The following is a 17275-nucleotide window of genomic DNA, read 5'->3' as shown; positions in this document are numbered from 1 at the left end:
CAATACAAACTGGTCATACCAATTGCAGATTATTATTATTTGACATCATATCTAAATTTCCAAAAAAAAAAACTACAAGCAACATCAGGGATTTTGCAAACATAAAAAACTCACACTAAGTACTTTATCCGCTTTTAGATGAATCATTTTTAGGATCAACTCAGTACACATTACTATGGAGGTACGTACAATTGCAACTGCAGACATGTAATGGCGACCATCAGAGTATCATCGTGAATGGAATAAGCATTGGCATTTTATCCTCAATACACCACAAGCTCAATGGGTATCTTGACAGATTTCCTCAGCGGCTGACCAAAAAGAAGAAAATTTCTATGAACACCTCATGTTTCATGACTTTGAGAGTATGAAAGGGGGCATAACCAAGGATCCAAATGCATAAACATTCCTCAGTTGATTGAACCAGTGTCCAGTGCAGGCCTGTAGTAATATCAGCCTGCTACAAAATTTGATTCATCTTAACAGCTACAGCAAAGGATCAAATTCGAGATAAAAAAGGACATGGTTTACACACGATCTTCTCGCAGTTTCATCCCTGATGTCGCATCAAGAACTCTACCACTAGGAGAACTTCCAATGCTCAAATTCAAGCAATTGCAGCATTCTCCTGTTTTATCAGACAAGCGATTTATTATTTCTTGCGGATGTTGGGCTTCAACGAGCAGGAGTTTCGCCAACTGGGTAGGCAGGCTCCAACCAGTAGAGAACATGATCTTCTCTTGGGTCTACTCGCATGTTAGAAGATCTAAATTTGAGTGCATTTACAAAGCTAAAGAACCAGTGGGTGCTATTTCTCGATTCGTTGCCTTGAGACCAAACACATGGCATGGGAAGCACCTATTGCAACCGAGATGACACGAGGAGGGCTCAGATCCTCGTCACCGTCAGTGAGAAAATTAACTTTTACTGGCAATGGCTGAATTTCTGGGAGATCAGGAACACCTAACTGACAATCTCTTGCATTTCCCCACATGTATAAGTCACCTTTGTCTGGCCACACAAAAAGAAGTAAATTCAGGTAAGCTACTCACAAGAAATTTTACTCACATGCACTTAGCTGACAGGCAATGTGATGTAGAACTAGAATAAGGCAATGTAATAACTAAGCCAACGAGAATAAAGAGACATCTTATGAAGAGAAAAAGTGACTTCTACGGTGCAGTATATCTGGGATTCAGCTATCAAAATAGAGCGACAGACTCAAGTTCTGCTCAAGACAATGCCATTTTTCCTTCATTATTCATGAAATAATAATGTGCAACAAAACTAGCAGATCTTAAAATCCTTATTCATAAACAGTACACATGCAGTTAAATTAGTATGCAATGCCTGTTTCCAGCATAATTAAAAGTTTACAACAATACCAAATTACTAGTTATCTGGCTGCCTTACACATTAATACATGAGGCTCCGATACTTTCTTGGACTTGCTAAATTACTAATGTCCTTTTTTCAAAATAGAAAACTTTATTCTTAATTACCGATGTCATATGGTGGTCCTGCATGCCTGCCATTTCCTATGGAACTACAGTATAGACATATTATGTACTCACTCCAATCCATAATAAGTGTCACTGATTTAGTAATCAGTGACACTTATTATGGATCGGAGGGAGTGGTTAAGACAATGACGAACTGAAGATAAGTGAGCCTAACAACATATCAAGAGTTCCGTGCACAGTAACAAGGTACAGGGCACGGAATGACAAACTTTAAGAAGAAAACGAGAAGGTGTAGCTTTCACCTGATATAGCAGCAGAAGTTGATCCTCCACAAGCTATGTAGACAATTCGCTCCTCAGATAAAGCTTTAATGGCAAGTGGAACTCTATGATTTTGAATCGTGGGATGCCCGAGCTGGCCGTGTCCACCATGCCCCCATGAGAGAACTTCGCCTTCATCTGACCACAGTTAACAGCCACAAGATATGTCACATACTTGTGTGCTCCAACAACCAGCATACTGTTGTGTACTAGCTGTAACAGCAGTCTGAAATTAATACAATAAAATATATCTCTACAAATACTGTGGCTTTAGTACTGGTTGCTTGCTGTAAGAACTTGATTTATAATAAAAATGTAATCTTATGACTGAAGATCATTATTGCAGTAACGATAAGCAACAGTAAAAGGGAAAATCAATCAACTTCTTGCGAAAAATGCATTTTAAATGCACATATTCCTTACCAGTCAAAGCAAGAGAGTGGTATCCACCACATGCTACTTGGATGACACGGACATTTTTCAGACTAGGGACAATTTGTGGCCTCCAATCACTGGAATTGCTTCCTCTGCCCAATTCGAAGTTTGAGTTCGCTGAAGATCATATGGTAGAGAAACTCAGTAAAACAGTATGTTGCCACCAGACACTTGGAAATTAGATGAAAGAGCAGGTACACAAGTTGATGAGAGGTGCATTTCAAATCAAAATTAGCACATAATTATTATGATGAAACCTGAAAAGGCAGAATGAAGAGATGTAATCTTTTCCAATAACACAAGAAGATCGTTTAACTTTAGAATCTAACTAATACTAGGAAAGCCAATTGAAAGCATGGTGTGGCATGCCAAAGACTGTTAAAATACTGATTACGAAAGCTTCAGGGCATCTCAGGGTACTTATGTCCAATCATAATTGCAGAACATTGTAAATTCATAATTGCAGCTTGAGGTGAACCGCACGGCCTTGGTAGCACAATCCACAGCTCAATTCAGAAAGATAGGTTTTATTAGTGTTCACTGAAGAACTGAAGTATATACGCAGTGTTCACTATTAGTAAATTATAATATACACAACAACGCCCTCACCTCCCCAACTCCATAGCTGCCCATCTGGAGTGAGCGCAAGGGTGAAGAAGCCACCACAAGAAACCGCAGCAACAGGAACAGGCAGGGCGTTCACCTTGGAAGGAACACTGAGAGAGCCAGCTTCACCTGGACCACCCCCACTCCCGAGCCCCAACCTTCCATCACCTTCATCACGACCCCATGTGTAAAGCTCACCTGTCACAGGCCGTCAAAATGCAAGGACCGGAGCAGATGAGTTCGATAGTCACAAGGCCAATGTTTCGCAAGTGACAATAACAAAAGTTTCAAGAAATTGAGTTTCTCACACTACTCATTTGCACAAGGTAGAAACTGATGACAACAAAAGTGTCATTTCAGAAGGCAGTAACCATCCATCTGCGGTAGGCAGTAGTCGATGATAAAAATAAGAAGTTAAGAACAACCTGAGTCTGTGATCGCTGCAGTATGTGCTCCGCTCGTGGCAATGTGCGCTATCTTCCCTTCCCAAGGACCTTCCACTTTCCTGGGCAGCAGTTCCCTGTGGTAGACATAGTGCCCCAGAGCTCCAAATCCACCGTAGCCCCTGCAGACTACTAGAGTAAACTGAGTGATGCAGTAATCATCCACACATTCTTCTTCTTCTCAACAACTTTTTTGTTTGTGAAGGTAGGCTCGAAATGAGCCCGGGTTTGAATTAACGAAGCCACAAAAACTTCAAGATGAGCAATGTGGCAGTCCCTTTTCCTCACCAGGTGAAGACGTCGCCGGAGGCGGTGAGGGCGGCGGAGTGGATGCCGCCGAGCGCGAGGACGCTGAGGTCGGGGGCGAGGTTGGGGTTGGCGCGGGGCACGAAGGCGGAGGCCTCGTCGCCGAGCCCGAGCCGGCCTCCGTCGCCCTTGCCCCACACCCAGGCGCCGCCGCCGACGACGAGCGCGGAGTGGAAGAGCCCGCAGGAGATCCCCACCTCCACTCGCGCGGCCGTCTCCCCGGCGGGGGCGGAGGGGAGGCGCCCCGGGGTGGGCGGGAGGCGCGGGGACGGCTCGGGGAGTAGAAGGTGCGCGACCGGCGCCGGGTAAAGCCGGCGCTCCTCCTTGCCGCCGCCCAGCTGGCCCGATGCGCCCCGCCCCCACGAGAGGAGAGACACGGGGTACGCGCCGTCCGTGTAGAGAGTCGGCGCGGCAGCAGCGTTCGAGGTGGAGTAGCGCTGGTGGAGGGGCAGCAGGCGGCGCAACATCACCGGCGAGCGGCGGCGGCGGCGGCGGCGGGCGGGCGGTTGGGTTTGGCTTCGAACGAGAGCACGAAGCCAGCTCCGACAACTACTAGCACAAAACTGAACCCGTTAACAGACTCCTACCCGCTAAGAGCTAACGGGCGCGTCCACCCACCGTCACATCGCGCAGGGAGGGAGAGAGGGAGAGAGAGCCACCACTACTCCATCGGCGGGCCATGGCGAGCAAGGCGACGGCGGCGACCTCGTGGCGGTGGCGCCTCCTGCTACTGCTGCTGCTGGCGGTGGCAGCGCTGTGCTGGATCCCGCCGGCGATCGCGATGGCGGCGGCGGCGTCGACGGCCAAGGGGGCGCGGAGGTCGCTGCTGGGGTTCGTGGAGGCGCAGGGGAACTCCTCCTACCGCTGCAGCCCCTCCGGCCCCTGCATCCCCTGCCAGTACTCCGAGAAGGTCAGCCTGCCGGTCCTCTCTCCTCCTTCCTTTGAATTCTCAATCTGGCCGTGTTCCTGTGGGGGGAGAAAAAACATCGATCTTGGGACTTGGGAGGATGAAACTGAAGCACGATTCACCTCAAATAAAATTGAATGGATGGGATTTGGGGTTTGTCGTGCTCATTGGTTCTACTGTTTCGGTGTAGCTCCTATATGATCTGCGTTCCTTTGTTGGACTAGATGATGTGTTGGCTAAGAAAGGGTCTGGATCTTGGATACTGTTGATTGGAAAAGACGAACAGTGGAGCTCTTTTTTTTTGGCGAAATGACCAACAGTCGAGCTTTGATGCTCAAAATGTATGAAAAGGGTTGAAATTGAGTTCATTGTAGGTAAAGTAGAAGGTTCTGAGCCAGAATTCGCTGTCCGAATCAGAACGTCCGGTGGCTATGAATTAGGTGAACCTGTTGTACTTTAGTTTTCGGCAATGTTTGGCATGAAGAACCTGCTGATAATTACCATAGAGTAATATGTGATATTTGGAACAAAATTATCTGCTATCCAAAAGAAGGATATTTCATCGATGGTGAAAATACAGATCTTTTGTGGCATGTTGGGAAAATTCTAATTTTATGTTTTAAGTTGCCGCAGCGGTTTCTATTTCTCCTGTACCCGTGAGTGAATCGAACTGGAATAAGAAGTTGTGTATCAGTGAATGACCTTGAAGTGAGCATCTCTGTGCTATAGGAAGCCAAACTTGCCTACTGGAATTGGAAACTAAACCTTCTATAACGTTCCTTTCTTAATCTTATACCAGTGTGTGTATTGTCTAAATTCTAAACTTTAACAGTATTGTTTTTTCATTCATATTAGTGATTCATTTCTATAATTGGTGTTATTGTTTGAGACAGAGTTCATGAAAGGACTATGGGCTCATATACCACACATTGTCTTTATTGGTCAGATTCCCCATTTCTTAACTATGTGTAGCATAGTAGTTTTGTCCTCTCGAATGATTGCTCATTCGGAAATTTATGTGGAAAATAGCTTCCGCAGTTACAGAGATTCCAGTACCAACATAATATTATCTAGAAAATAGTTTCCTTTGTATTTACTTGGCAAGCTTAAATGTAATGGAACACTTCAAAAATGTCAAACCTGGGTACAAATCTTTTAATCAACACCGTGCAAGCACTACACCATAAAATACTGAAATGACATGTTTGTATATTGGTTTCCAAGCTTACTAATATGTCATTTTGTCTTATTTTTTTATAGAATGATGATAAGTACTGCTGCAGCGAAACTGGCTACCGTTTACCTTTGAAATGTGTACAAGTACAAAATGCTACAAAGGAAGGGGACAATACCAAGCAAAGAAAGTTGTTGGGTGAAACACCCACGTCAGGTGGCGCAAAACACTATGTTACTTACAGGAGTTGTGTACCATTGGAGGATGAAGAGAAGTTATCTATTCTTGGTTTTGAGGTATTAATACTATTTAAGCCTTTTTTTCATTCTTACTGTTAAGATTGTATGATGTATCACCCTGCCATCAATTTCTTGTTTCCTATCCTATCGCATACTCTTTTGGTACAAAGTCTTAAACGCTGAAAGATCTTGCAAAAATTGTTGAGAAAGCGAGAATCTTGTCTAAGCTTTAAAAAAACTTGGCTTTTATCAGTTATCACACACTAGCAAGAATGAATACATAGATATTTTATTCAGTTTGTGGCAGTGGGTTTCTGGGGCATGAAATTTAGATGACATATAGTACTGCATCAGTGCCCATTACTTTCAAATGTTGAAACTATCCTCCAGTGAAAACTTGAAGTCTACCTATGTACCCTTAGGAAAGTGAACCATCTGTCTTGCTTGTTGCACAACTTGCATAATGGTTACTAGTCACATGACATTTGTTGATAACCTGGTTTCTTCTTGCCTATCCCTCACTGTCGTAGTGACCGTTATCCAAGATGAGTTTTACTTATTTTTTTAATGTGGCTCTGAATCTCAAAGCTTTGCCATTTGCAGGTCCTCATGGCTGGTATGTTGTTGGTAAGCGGCCCGTTTGTATATTTCCGGAAAAGGCAGACGACCCTAATGCAAGGGGCTTCAAGAATCCCGACGAACCCTCCTAGGTTTTAGTTCGAAACTGTAATGGAATGGATTTGACCAGTTGCCAAGATGTTTCGTTGTGCCAGTTTTTCCCTTTGCCATTTTAACAATGTATTTACACATGTACTTACAGAGGAAGGTTCTTACACGCGTAGAAATCCAGAGTGGTTAATCTTTGTTGTGCCTTGAAATTTTTGAATCAAAACTCTTGTATCATATGTAACAAATTATACATTTCCTTATTATAACAATGGAATTTCCTTGACCGCAAGTGATCAACCATGTGGCTTTCTCTTTCTGTCTTTTATTTAATATGTGTGACTTTCTGATTCTGTTTGTTTAATTTGAGGATAATATGTTAAGCCAAGCAAGTGCCATGTCAAATTGTTTGCAATTGAAATCCTGAGAAAAGACTAGACCAGACAGAAATCAGCATCTATTTGCATTTTTATATTATCTAGAAGAATAAACCGAGTGCCTGATAATCCGACATTCATAAGTGACAACTGCAATACACAAGAAATCTCAGGATCTAAGATCTGGATATAAAAAAGAGAACAGAGTGGCATATCAGCCACCTTGAGCTCTATACAAGCAGCCCATTAGTTCATCCACAGGTCACAACCACCAGCCAACACTAATAATATACTATATAAGAAGGTATTTGCACCATCAGTTGCTTATCGGTCCTACTGTAATTAGCCGCGCCACGCAGTGCCCCAGTTGGCCATGGAAGAGGATCTGGTGCACAAACAATCCCATGTTTTTGTTCTGTAGGCTACAGCCTCTGTAATTTGTGGACTACCGAGAAGAGGTTCAGGAGACAGCACGGCGCAACTGTGAACCAGCTCAAGAAAGCCATGGCAGTAGCAGACATAAAGCTTGGGCAGTGGTTGTCATAGCAAGCTTCCACGTCATCGCTGATGAAAGTGGTGATGCCTGCCGACGCGCATGCAGCAGTGAAGGTCAGTCCTGCGGTGATCTGCAGAGAACAACATGCAGGTCAGAAGGCGAGCAAGTCCACAAGGAAGGGCACATGGCCGTTTGATCAAGGTAGGTGCCTGTCTGCCTGAGAAAACATGACTCTCACCCAGTCCCCGACGCAGAGTATGGCGATGGCTCGTGGGTTTCGGTAGGAACGGCCGACGAGGAGCGCGTAGAAGTAGAGAATGGTCAGTGCCAGGCTCCACAGGCATTGCAAGGCTGCTGCTGATACGAGGTAGCTGGTCAAAAGAACAAGAAGTAAGTTCATACATCTATATAAGGAAAATCGATCCGGCAATCTGGGTTGGAAAAGCAACATCCCAAGTGAAAGTACTGCCTAATGGCATGACAGAAATAAGATACACTAGTAGCATAGTACTTGTTTCGGGTAGTTCCAAATGCTATTCCCGACACTGAATGTAGATCTTTAAAGATTTTCCTCAAAGACATGTATGCATATGAGTGTCCATTACAATCACACTGTTCTGAATTCCGAGAATCGCCAGAATGTTAAGCAAACTTATCAGCCTACACAGTGAGAAGTCTTTTTTTTTTTTGCTGAATGCCTAGGAACTAAGGATGCAAACATCAAACTCCTAATTTCACAGAAGCGGTTACAATAGACAAACAAAACTCAAGTGAATCATTGTTGTATGCAAAGAACACAAAAGAGATAGTATCACGGAGAACATGAGCATGCCGACATCAAATTGCATTGCCTAAACGAATGAGCATGTCATACGAATAACATCAAGTTCATCAACAGAAGAAAATCAATCCCACATTCTTGGTTTTAAAAGCAACATCCTAGTTGAAAGACCATCTAATTATCCCCAACACTGAATGCAGATCTTCAAATGTTTTCCTCAGAGGCAGAATGTCAATCACACTGTGCTGAGTTCCGACAATCACCAGAATGTTAAGCAAACTTATCGGCATACACGACGAGATTTTTTGTTGTTGTTGAATTCCTAGGAACCAAGGATGCAAACATCAAAATCCTAATTTTCATAGAAGCGGTTACGACAGACAAACAAAAATCAAGTAAAACTTTGCTTAATGGAAAGAAGACAAGTGAGATAGCATCTCACATAGAACATGAGCATGCCAACATCTAATTGCACTGCGAACTGGAAGCTGCGGCGGGCGGCGGATACAAGCATGCCAAACGAATAGCAGTAAGTTCATCTACACAAGGAAATCTAATCCCGGATACTCTCGGTTTTAAAAGGAAGATCCTAACTGCAAACACTACAAAATTGCATCATCACAGAAATAAGATATGCACTAGTAGCATACTGCTCGTTCCGTGTAGCTTGCAGTATTCAGTAGTAAGAATATGTTATCCCCAACACTGAATGCAGATCTTTCAAATGTTTTCCTCGGAGGCAAACATGTCAATCACACTGTTCTGAATCCTGACAATTACCAGAATGTTTATCAGGGAAAAGAAGGTCCTCCACAGGGAAATTCACGGTTAAATCGATGTATAATGATATGTTAAATGGACACACACGATATCTCTGCAAGTATCTTTGGAAAATAAAAATCCCACTAAAAATAAAAATCTTTATGTGGTTCCTTAGTAAGAAAGTTTTGTTAACCCGTGATAATTTAGCAAAGAGGAATTGGAATGGAAATACAAAATGTTCTTCCTGTGATGCCGAGGAATCAGTTGAACATTTGTTTATTTCTTGTCCGTTTGCTAAACTTATTTGGCGGGTTCTTTTCGCTGCGTGTAATATTCCACCTCCATCCAATATAACAAATATGTTTGGAAATTGGCTTAATGGAGTTGACAAAGATGATAAAGCTAGAATTCGTATTGGCATTTCGGCTTTATGTTGGTCAATTTGGAATTGCAGGAATGATATGGTTTTTAACAAAATAGACTCTACCAATTTTTTGCAGGTTATCCACACTATGGTCCACTGGATCCAGCTTTGGCATTTCTTGCTTCCGGAGGATCAGCGGGAATGCATGGTTTCTAGATGCAACCGTCTTCGCATGGTTGCCCAGGATATTTTCTACCAGGCTACTTGGCGGCATGTTAAGAGATTACATGATGCTTAGTTTGCTTAGTAGTTTTTTATTTTTCCGATGGTTGATTTGTGTATCGATCCTCGTTGATCCATGAGTTGTAAACTTTGAATTTGGAATGTTTTAATAAAAGGCTGTGTGCATCAACCGATGCAGAGGTCGGGGTACACCCCATTTCGAAAAAAAAAATAAGGGAAAAGAAGGAAAATGTTTTTCCGCTGAATGCCTAGGAAACTTTGCACGCAAACATGAAGCTCTAATTCGCGCAAGAAACACTGCTGGGTCATCATCCTAAATAAGACAACTTCAAGTAACGAAGCTCGTAATTCTCGCCACAACAAAATTTGGCTAATGCAGTCATGAATCCGCATACGCAAAATTAAGATTTGAATTGAAACAGGGAGAGGAGAGGAAACCTCCGAAACGAAATCCCTGAGATCGTGAACTGAAGACTAACTTCAGAGGTATATTATTAAAAAACCCTATTTGGAGAGGAACTGTGAGCAGGCGGGAGATGAGATCGAAGGGGAGCACGCACCGGAAGGCGGTGAGCGAGGCGAAGTCGCGGGCGGAGGCCATGGCGGCGACCGCGGCGGCGGCGAGGAGCGCCTGCACGAGGCGGACCACGAGACGGCCCCGGATCGGAGCGCGCATCCGCACCCCAGGCGGCGCGGCGTTCGGGCCCGCGTCCCCCTGTCCCTGCGCCGGGGCCTGCGGAGCCGCAGCCGGAGCCGCAGCCGGAGCGGGAGCCGGAGCGGGAGCCGCAGCCGGAGCAGCAGCCGGAGCGGGAGCGGGCGCCTCCACCGGAGCCGGGTCCGGGTGCACCATCGGACGGCTCACCGGCCGCAGCGGCACCATCTTTCCCTTCCTCACCGACTGGACTCACCACCGTCGGATGTGCGCGGTTTCGGGACGCGGTGGCGGTGGAGCCGCGGAGGAGCCCGGCAGGGGGTTTATCAGGCGGCGGATGAATGCGGGAGGAAGCGAGGGAGCAGGAGCAGGAGTCCGCCATTTCTCTTCTCGTCAGTCCTCAGTGAGTGAGCGTGGCCTTCTTCCATTTTCGGCAAAAGCGCGTCCAGGCAATGTGGTTCCTACACCCTCCAGGAAGTTTCCTCCACGTGCTACATTTTCACACACCATGTTTTTTGTTGCAAGTAGAATTTGATTTTATTTTTTCCAAAATGGGACTTCTCCCTTTTCCATTACTTACCATAACGGAAATGCAAGGTTTTTTTTTTTTTTTTTTTTTTGAACAAGGGGAAGGGACCCGAAGGTCCTAGAGCTGACATTAATATAACAAAAATGATACAATACTGCAGGAAGGACTAAAAGGAAACATAAAATTACAACTCTGTCCTTCCAGACTGCAAAAGAGACCCCAGAAGAAAGCGTAGAAAAGCAATCGGGTCCTTGAGAAATCTTCGACCTCGCGGCGATGCAATTGCCACCATCACCAGCTGCGTCCTTGCCATCGGGCAAGGTAGAAAGGGCCTCCCGCCGGAGGTTGGTGAAAGAGGGGGCGTCGGAAATTCCCGGCGAAGCCAACGGAGGCCGGAGTGCCACCCTAGCCACCCAAGAGCATGCTGGAGAAAATTGATTGAAGGTACCGAAGCTCCAACAGCAGATTGAGGTCAACGTAGCAGCAGAAGAACAAACGCAGTTGCCGATGCCAGTTCTCCATCTTCCCTTCGACCTCCCAGATCCGCCTTCTACAGCAGCAGCTTGATCTCCTCTCTCGGCACCTCGTCGACAGAGAAAGCAAGGTAGCCAGCTGCAGAACCGGCATCCGAAGACATCGCCATAAGCTTGAGCTTTATTGACGGAGGTCCCAGCAGTGGTCCTCCCCGTCGCCTCCGGCTCCGACCACCGGAGCGCCGCGGCGTGAAGAGCCACCACTAGCAAGGCCCGAATCCAGCTCAAAGGATTCAGTCCCCACCTCCCGGCAAGAAGCCGACGAGCAGCAAAACGCTGAAGACCGGCAGGCCGCCGAGACACACAAGTCCTACAACTACTGAGACTATTATTTACAGCCCTAGATCCGGCGCCTCTCCTATTCCATCTCCAGCCAGCAACTCCGGCAGGAGGGACATCGGATCGGCCCGGCCGGCAGCAGCCGACTCTCAACTGTGGCGAAACTGGGGGACGCTTCGAGAGAGACGGGATGGGGAGAGAGTAGGTCGGGAATGAACTTAATTGGGACGGAAATGCAAGGTGAGATTCGCAAACAACAGACAAGGGAAACGGAATGGAAGAAAGACACGCTTAGAAAACCTAGTTGGTAGGAAAACCCGCTGCTTGATATCGACATCGCAGGTATGGGGGAAAAACCTACCTTACACTAGAGAGGCAAAAGTAGCCAACATTTGCAGAAAATAACCTAATATAATACATGTCACTAGTCTCATTTCCTCCCCCTCCCGTCTCTCAGGTTGCTACAGTAACCTTCTTCTAGCTTCTTCAAATCTGGGCCGGCTGGCCCCTCTCCCTCCCCTCTCCGGTGGTCACCGGCGTTGTGGTGGGTGGGGGACCCCTCCCTGTATAGTTGTAGTGTAGGTTTGAGAGTCTTTTCTCAGTTTTCTGGCTAGATGCCGTGTTTCTGGAGCGTGTCGCCGCCGCTGTCGAGCTGCGGACGGTGGCTGACGGAGGTCTCCCTCTGGGCGCTGGTGGGGTGGTACTACGAGCGGCAGTTGGGAGCTGTTCCGGCGTCTCCGACAATAAGCTCGCGTAGTCTCTACGGATTCGTCCATGCTGTTCAAGGTTTGAAGCTGCTTCTCTCTCTTCGTGGTGATGCTGAAGGAAGCAAGTTCTTCGTTCTTGGCTGTGTGGTGCTGGTTCTGCGACAGGGGAGTAGTGAAGCTTCTCTTGGGAAGGCATTTGTGGTAGCCCTGTCTTGGCTGCCGCCTTTGATGGTTGAAAGGCGACCCTCCCAACATCTGTCGCCGGCCACCGTTTCTTCCGACCGGCAGATGAAGGCTTTGTCCAACCTCCAGGCTACTAAGCCAACTAGGAGGCCCCTCTGCTCCCAACTCGGCATGCTCCCGGTGCTCTGTCCCAAGTGCTAGCGTCCCCGGTGACGGGGTGCTTGGCCGTGTTGCGATGCGTGGTCACGGTGGAGAAGGGAGCTGGACCCGATTGCTTTTCAAGTTTTACATATAGGGTCGTCTGTGCAAAATGTAGGGACTTGATTGTAATTTCTTTATTTTCTACAGTCCCTTTTGTTTATTGTAACTCCACCGCTGTGAATGAATACTAGCTTCTCGGTCCTTCGGGACCGACCCCCTGTTCAAAAAAAAAAAAAAAACCTAATATAATAACTACACATATTACAAGATCACGAAAACAACGACAACCAAAAATATCTAGGGCTGCAAGCAAACCCCGCTGTTTGTACTCATCAGCAATCCCGCCCTTGCTGTAGGAGTTGCTTCAGCCGTTGCCGCATCGGAATGAAGAGCAGATGCCAGCTGCAAGATTTTTTTTTATTTTTTGCCAGCTGCAAGATTTGATCAGCACTATTCTTAGTCCTGTCGCCATCCTCGCTCCCGTAGAGGCCATCCCAGATGTGCAAAAAAGAACAAACTGTATAAATTTTCACACTGGTAGCGATTGAAATTAACAACAAAGATCACTTGAATAGTAGGTAAACAACTTGAAAGCTCTCTATTGAAGATTACGTCTCTCCCAGTCCCAGGTACAAAAGGTACACAAGTGCAGTTCATGTTCCCAAGAGAACTATATATAAGCACACATTTAACACTTACCATACAGAATAGAGAAATTAATACGGTTCATATTAATTGACTCTAATATGGATGTATCTTGATACATTTTAGTTCTAGATACATCTATATTAAATTCAACTAATATGAATCGGAGGGAGTAATAGTTTCATCAATATTTACCAAGATATGAGTCTGTTCACTCCTCTTGGACGGCTTTATCCTTTACAAATTTATCCGTATATATACATGACATCATTTGCACAAAGATCCACCATAATTCTTCACTACACATTACCTTCTCTGCTAATAAAATTATGAATCTCACAACACAATAAAAATAATATATGTCTACTATTCTGATAAATATTGAACTCCACATAATCAAAAGTATAAGCTCTTCAAAATCGCTTCCTGGTCCTTGGTTCTAACTGAAGAAGAGCATTTATTTCCTTTTTAGGAGCATATCATATTTTGAACAAGCAAGTAAAAGGAGATGTAGCACATTTACCATGTCAGCAGTTTATCACCTCGGCATGCAGCTAAAAAATATATATATTTATGCTTACAAAATTATGGGTATGTTTCAATCATAACCGTAGGATATGGACAAAATATAGAACTTGGCAAATACTCTAAAAAAACGTGTGACTCTTTCTGTGCTAGAACTTGTAAACATCCTTCACACCAATTTTTTTTAGTTTTACTGGACAGTTCTTTATTCACTACAAAGAAGACTTTCCAATAAACAAGGATTGTGTGCTTTCCAGCGCAAGAGTTAGTAATAAAAAAATTTGAAAGCAAAGATCCCATTTTTGTAGTATCATCATTTTTGCCACGCGGATCCAGACTGAGATTAAGGAAATGTGGCTAATTATTTAAACTCACTAATTCAGGACCATTGTGAACTCAGCAATTGTCGAATCCTATACTCAACTGAGAAGGGGTTACTAACCTATGGCGGAACGGGCCAATCTGGTGTTAATAAATCATGATAAATAGATGGAACTGCTATGAAACAACTCATTAGTAGAATAATATATCATTTCGAAATAGGATATACATCTCATATATTGAGTCAATGAAAGACTCTAGGCTTCCATCACGCCACAACTAACTAGAAATCAAGGATGTTTTATCAATACCCTCTACATGATACCTATGGTAAAATTTTCACCTAAGATTTCACCAGCAACATACCAAGAGAACTGTTTCAGACATTAAATTCATGCTGAACACATGATTTCGGCAGTTGTTGACACTGTGCTACAGCTCATGAACACAACGGAGAGAGAGGGGTCATTTTCCTACTTTGACTGACAGTACATAAAACCTGGCATACATGTTCAGTTATAAAAGCCTCTATACATATGTAGCCATCAGTCTGACAATACCGGAAAACTTATACCAACAAAATGTATGACCTCTACCACCATATATGGCTCCGACATCACCACTCGGTTCTAGTATATAAGAAGGTATACGCACCATCCGTTGCTTCTCGGTCCTAGTGTAATTATCTGTGCCACGCCATGTAATTTGTGCTGCACAAGCCAACCCCGATTCTTGTTTTGTAAACTAGGGTCTTTGCAATTTATGGATCACCGAGCCAAGGTTGAGGACACAGCACGGTGCAACTGTAAACCATGTCAAGAAAGCCAAGGCGGTCGCAGCCATGAAGCTTGGGCAGTGGTTCTCAAAGCAAGCTTCCACGTCATCGTTGACGAAGGTGGTGATGCCTGCCGACGCGCACGCAGCAGTGAAGGTCAGTACTCCTGTGATCTGCAGAGAGCAACATCAAGGTAAAAAAGGTGAGCGAGTCCACAACAAGGAACGGCAGTTGGCTGTCTTTTTTAGATCAGAAGGTGCCTGAGATGAGAAAACATGGCTCACCCAGTCCCCGGCGCAGAGTATGGCGATGGCTCGGGGACTTCGGTAGGAACGCCCGACGAGAAGCGCGTAGCAGTAGAGAATGGACAGGGCGAGGCTCCACAGGCATTGCAGAGCTTCCGCTGCCACGAGGTAGCTGGCCAAAAGAAGAACATCGAGGTGATCGACAGAACGAAATCAGTTAGGTACTCTGAATTGTAGAGACAGCATCTTAGAGGTAAAAAATGCTATCTAACTGCATGACAGAAAATAAGACACGCTACTGGTTTCAGAACTACTCAGAAGTAGCACTTGTTTAGTGTAGGTACCAATGCTATCCCAGCACTAGATTCTTCAAAAAGAATGTTTTCCTCAAAGACAACATGTACGCATTCACAACCGGAATGTTAACCAAATTTTTGGTTTTCACATGAGAAGGGTCATGATCAGCAAACAAGACTCCGTCTAACACTGCTGTATCATTCCAAAGAAGACAACTGGGACTCTGAGAGTGACATCATGAATCATGATGCCAAATTAATCCAGAAGGCGTAATGTAGTAGTAATAGTTTCTCTTTGCAGATTAAATATCAACAATGTGTCTAGCGAGAATTTAGAGAGGGCCCAATGGTAGTTTCTGCTGAGAACTTATTCCACATCTCTATCTTTACAGAGCAGAGGGGCTCTGCAGAATCGGGCCATCAACCCAGGCAACCCAGGCAAGAGGCAACGAAATCCCTGAAACCACACCTCACATGTAGGTTGGTTGGATCAAAATTCTGCTAGCCGGAATACTACTGATTCAGGACCGTTCTGATCCTATCAATCGAGGGATTAGACTGTACTGGTACGGCGCCGTAGCAGGGAGAAAATGTTGAGCGGGGACGAACCGGAAGGCGGTGAGGGAGGCGAAGTCGCTGGCGGAGACCATGGCGGCGACGGCGGCGGCGGCGAGGAGCGCCTGCGCGAGGCGGGCCACGAGAGCGCCCCCGTGTAGGCCGTGCATCAGCACCCCAGGCGGCGCGTTCGGGCCCGCGTTGCCCTGCCCCTGCGCCGGGGCCTGCGGAGCCGCAGCTGGAGCGGGAGCGGGAGCCGCAGCCGGAGCGGGAGCGGGCGGCGCCGGCGCCGGAACCGGAACCGGAACCGGAGCGGGGTCCGGGTGCACCAGCGGATGGCTGAACGGCAGCCGCGGCATCATCGTTCCTTCCTCCGCCCCTCCTCGGATCGGACGTGCGGCTTCGAGACGCGGTGGAGGAGCCGGCCAGGGCCAGGGGTTTTATCAGGGGAGAGGAGGAGCCGCCATTTCTGTCCGAGCTTCGTCTTCTACTTCAGTCCTCAGTGAGTGAGAGTGGCCTTCTTCCATTTTTGGCAAAAGCGCGTCCGTCTCCACGCGCACTTGCCTGAAACTGGAACTCAGTGGTTCGTACCTGTCTTGCGACGAAATTTCCTCCACGTTGTACATTCACACACTCTATGCGTCTTTCTTCTAGGTAGGAGCACCGTAGAAATTCACTTTTGATCTTGAATGTTTTTTTTGAAAAGGGGATAACACCTCGGCCTCTGCATCGTGTGTTGCACACAACTTTTATTAATAAGTCTCAAACACAATAGTGATTAATACAAAAGTCACGAATCGCTCATAGTCGATACATAAATCAACCCGCGAAACACCAAAGGCCCAAAACAAAGCCAACTAAGCATCATGTAGTCGACTAGTATGACACCATCGAGCCTAGCACAAGATATTCTAAGCAACCGTCTGGAGATGGTTGCATCCAGTATTCATAATATCCCGCTGGTCCTGAGGTAGGAGCAAGGCCCAGAGCTGCACCCAGTGGACCACCATATGAATAACCTGCAAAATATTGAAAGAAGATGATTTGTTAAACACAACATTATTTCGGCACCTCCAAATTGACCAGTGCAAGGCCCACACAACAATGCGTATACGATCTTTTGCTTTTTTGTCAACTTCATTCAACCAATTGTCAAACATATTAGTAATTTTAGTCGGAGACGGGAGATCAAATGCGAAATAAATCACGCGCCACGGTAATTTTGCAAAAGGACAAGCTAAAAATAG

At 45.7% G+C, this 17275-nt stretch overlaps 3 protein-coding genes across 5 annotated transcripts; 1 reads left to right on the top strand and 2 right to left on the bottom strand.

Moving 5' to 3' along the window:
* Nucleotides 1-396: 396 nt before the first annotated feature.
* LOC127302962 (RCC1 domain-containing protein RUG3, mitochondrial) lies at nt 397-4116 on the bottom strand. The gene is made up of 6 exons (XM_051333697.2): nt 3556-4116; nt 3250-3389; nt 2828-3022; nt 2207-2335; nt 1766-1921; nt 397-1011 (listed from the first exon to the last, which is right to left on the bottom strand). The coding sequence occupies exons 1-6, from the start codon at nt 4038-4040 to the stop codon at nt 809-811; spliced, it is 1308 nt and encodes a 435-aa protein (XP_051189657.1). The 5' UTR covers nt 4041-4116; the 3' UTR covers nt 397-808.
* Nucleotides 4117-4211: 95 nt separating this feature from the next.
* LOC127302965 (uncharacterized) lies at nt 4212-6851 on the top strand. Its single transcript, XM_051333700.2, has 3 exons — nt 4212-4483; nt 5741-5950; nt 6497-6851. Exons 1-3 carry the CDS (start codon nt 4253-4255, stop codon nt 6608-6610), a joined length of 555 nt encoding a protein of 184 aa, XP_051189660.1. The 5' UTR covers nt 4212-4252; the 3' UTR covers nt 6611-6851.
* Nucleotides 6852-7001: 150 nt separating this feature from the next.
* Nucleotides 7002-16581, bottom strand: LOC127302963 (CASP-like protein 5A1). Of its 3 annotated transcripts, none has more exons than XM_071820511.1 (3): nt 16083-16566; nt 7671-7803; nt 7002-7562 (listed from the first exon to the last, which is right to left on the bottom strand). In XM_071820511.1, exons 1-3 carry the CDS (start codon nt 16388-16390, stop codon nt 7359-7361), a joined length of 645 nt encoding a protein of 214 aa, XP_071676612.1. In that variant the 5' UTR covers nt 16391-16566; the 3' UTR covers nt 7002-7358. The 3 variants fall into 3 exon arrangements, with proteins under 3 accessions (XP_071676612.1, XP_051189658.1, XP_051189659.1); XM_051333698.2 differs by lacking the exon at nt 16083-16566 and adding an exon at nt 10143-10680; XM_051333699.2 differs by lacking the exons at nt 7002-7562; nt 7671-7803 and adding exons at nt 14521-15105; nt 15217-15349 and having other exon boundaries at nt 16083-16581.
* Between the last annotated feature and the right edge of the window lie 694 nt (nt 16582-17275).

The sequence above is a fragment of the Lolium perenne genome, chromosome 5 (genome assembly GCF_019359855.2).
Source record: "Lolium perenne isolate Kyuss_39 chromosome 5, Kyuss_2.0, whole genome shotgun sequence".
Lineage (NCBI taxonomy): Eukaryota > Viridiplantae > Streptophyta > Magnoliopsida > Poales > Poaceae > Lolium > Lolium perenne.
This window is presented reverse-complemented; position numbering and strand designations above follow the sequence as displayed.

Bases quoted from the DNA above. Each gene is read 5' to 3' on its own strand.
- LOC127302962 (XM_051333697.2), bottom strand. From the start codon at position 4,040: ATGTTGCGCCGCCTGCTGCCCCTCCACCAGCGCTACTCCACCTCGAAC. The intron at 3,390-3,555 runs GTGAGGAAAAGG...AGTAGTCTGCAG, and splicing joins TCCGGCGACGTCTTCACCTG to GGGCTACGGTGGATTTGGAG. The intron at 1,012-1,765 runs GTGAAAGCTACA...TTGTGTGGCCAG, and splicing joins AACTTCTGCTGCTATATCAG to ACAAAGGTGACTTATACATG.
- LOC127302965 (XM_051333700.2), top strand. From the start codon at position 4,253: ATGGCGAGCAAGGCGACGGCGGCGACCTCGTGGCGGTGGCGCCTCCTG. The intron at 4,484-5,740 runs GTCAGCCTGCCG...ATTTTTTTATAG, and splicing joins CCTGCCAGTACTCCGAGAAG to AATGATGATAAGTACTGCTG. The intron at 5,951-6,496 runs GTATTAATACTA...TGCCATTTGCAG, and splicing joins TATCTATTCTTGGTTTTGAG to GTCCTCATGGCTGGTATGTT.
- LOC127302963 (XM_051333698.2), bottom strand. From the start codon at position 10,462: ATGGTGCCGCTGCGGCCGGTGAGCCGTCCGATGGTGCACCCGGACCCG. The intron at 7,804-10,142 runs GTGCGTGCTCCC...TCTTTTGACCAG, and splicing joins GCCTCGCTCACCGCCTTCCG to CTACCTCGTATCAGCAGCAG. The intron at 7,563-7,670 runs GTGAGAGTCATG...TGTTCTCTGCAG, and splicing joins TACTCTGCGTCGGGGACTGG to ATCACCGCAGGACTGACCTT.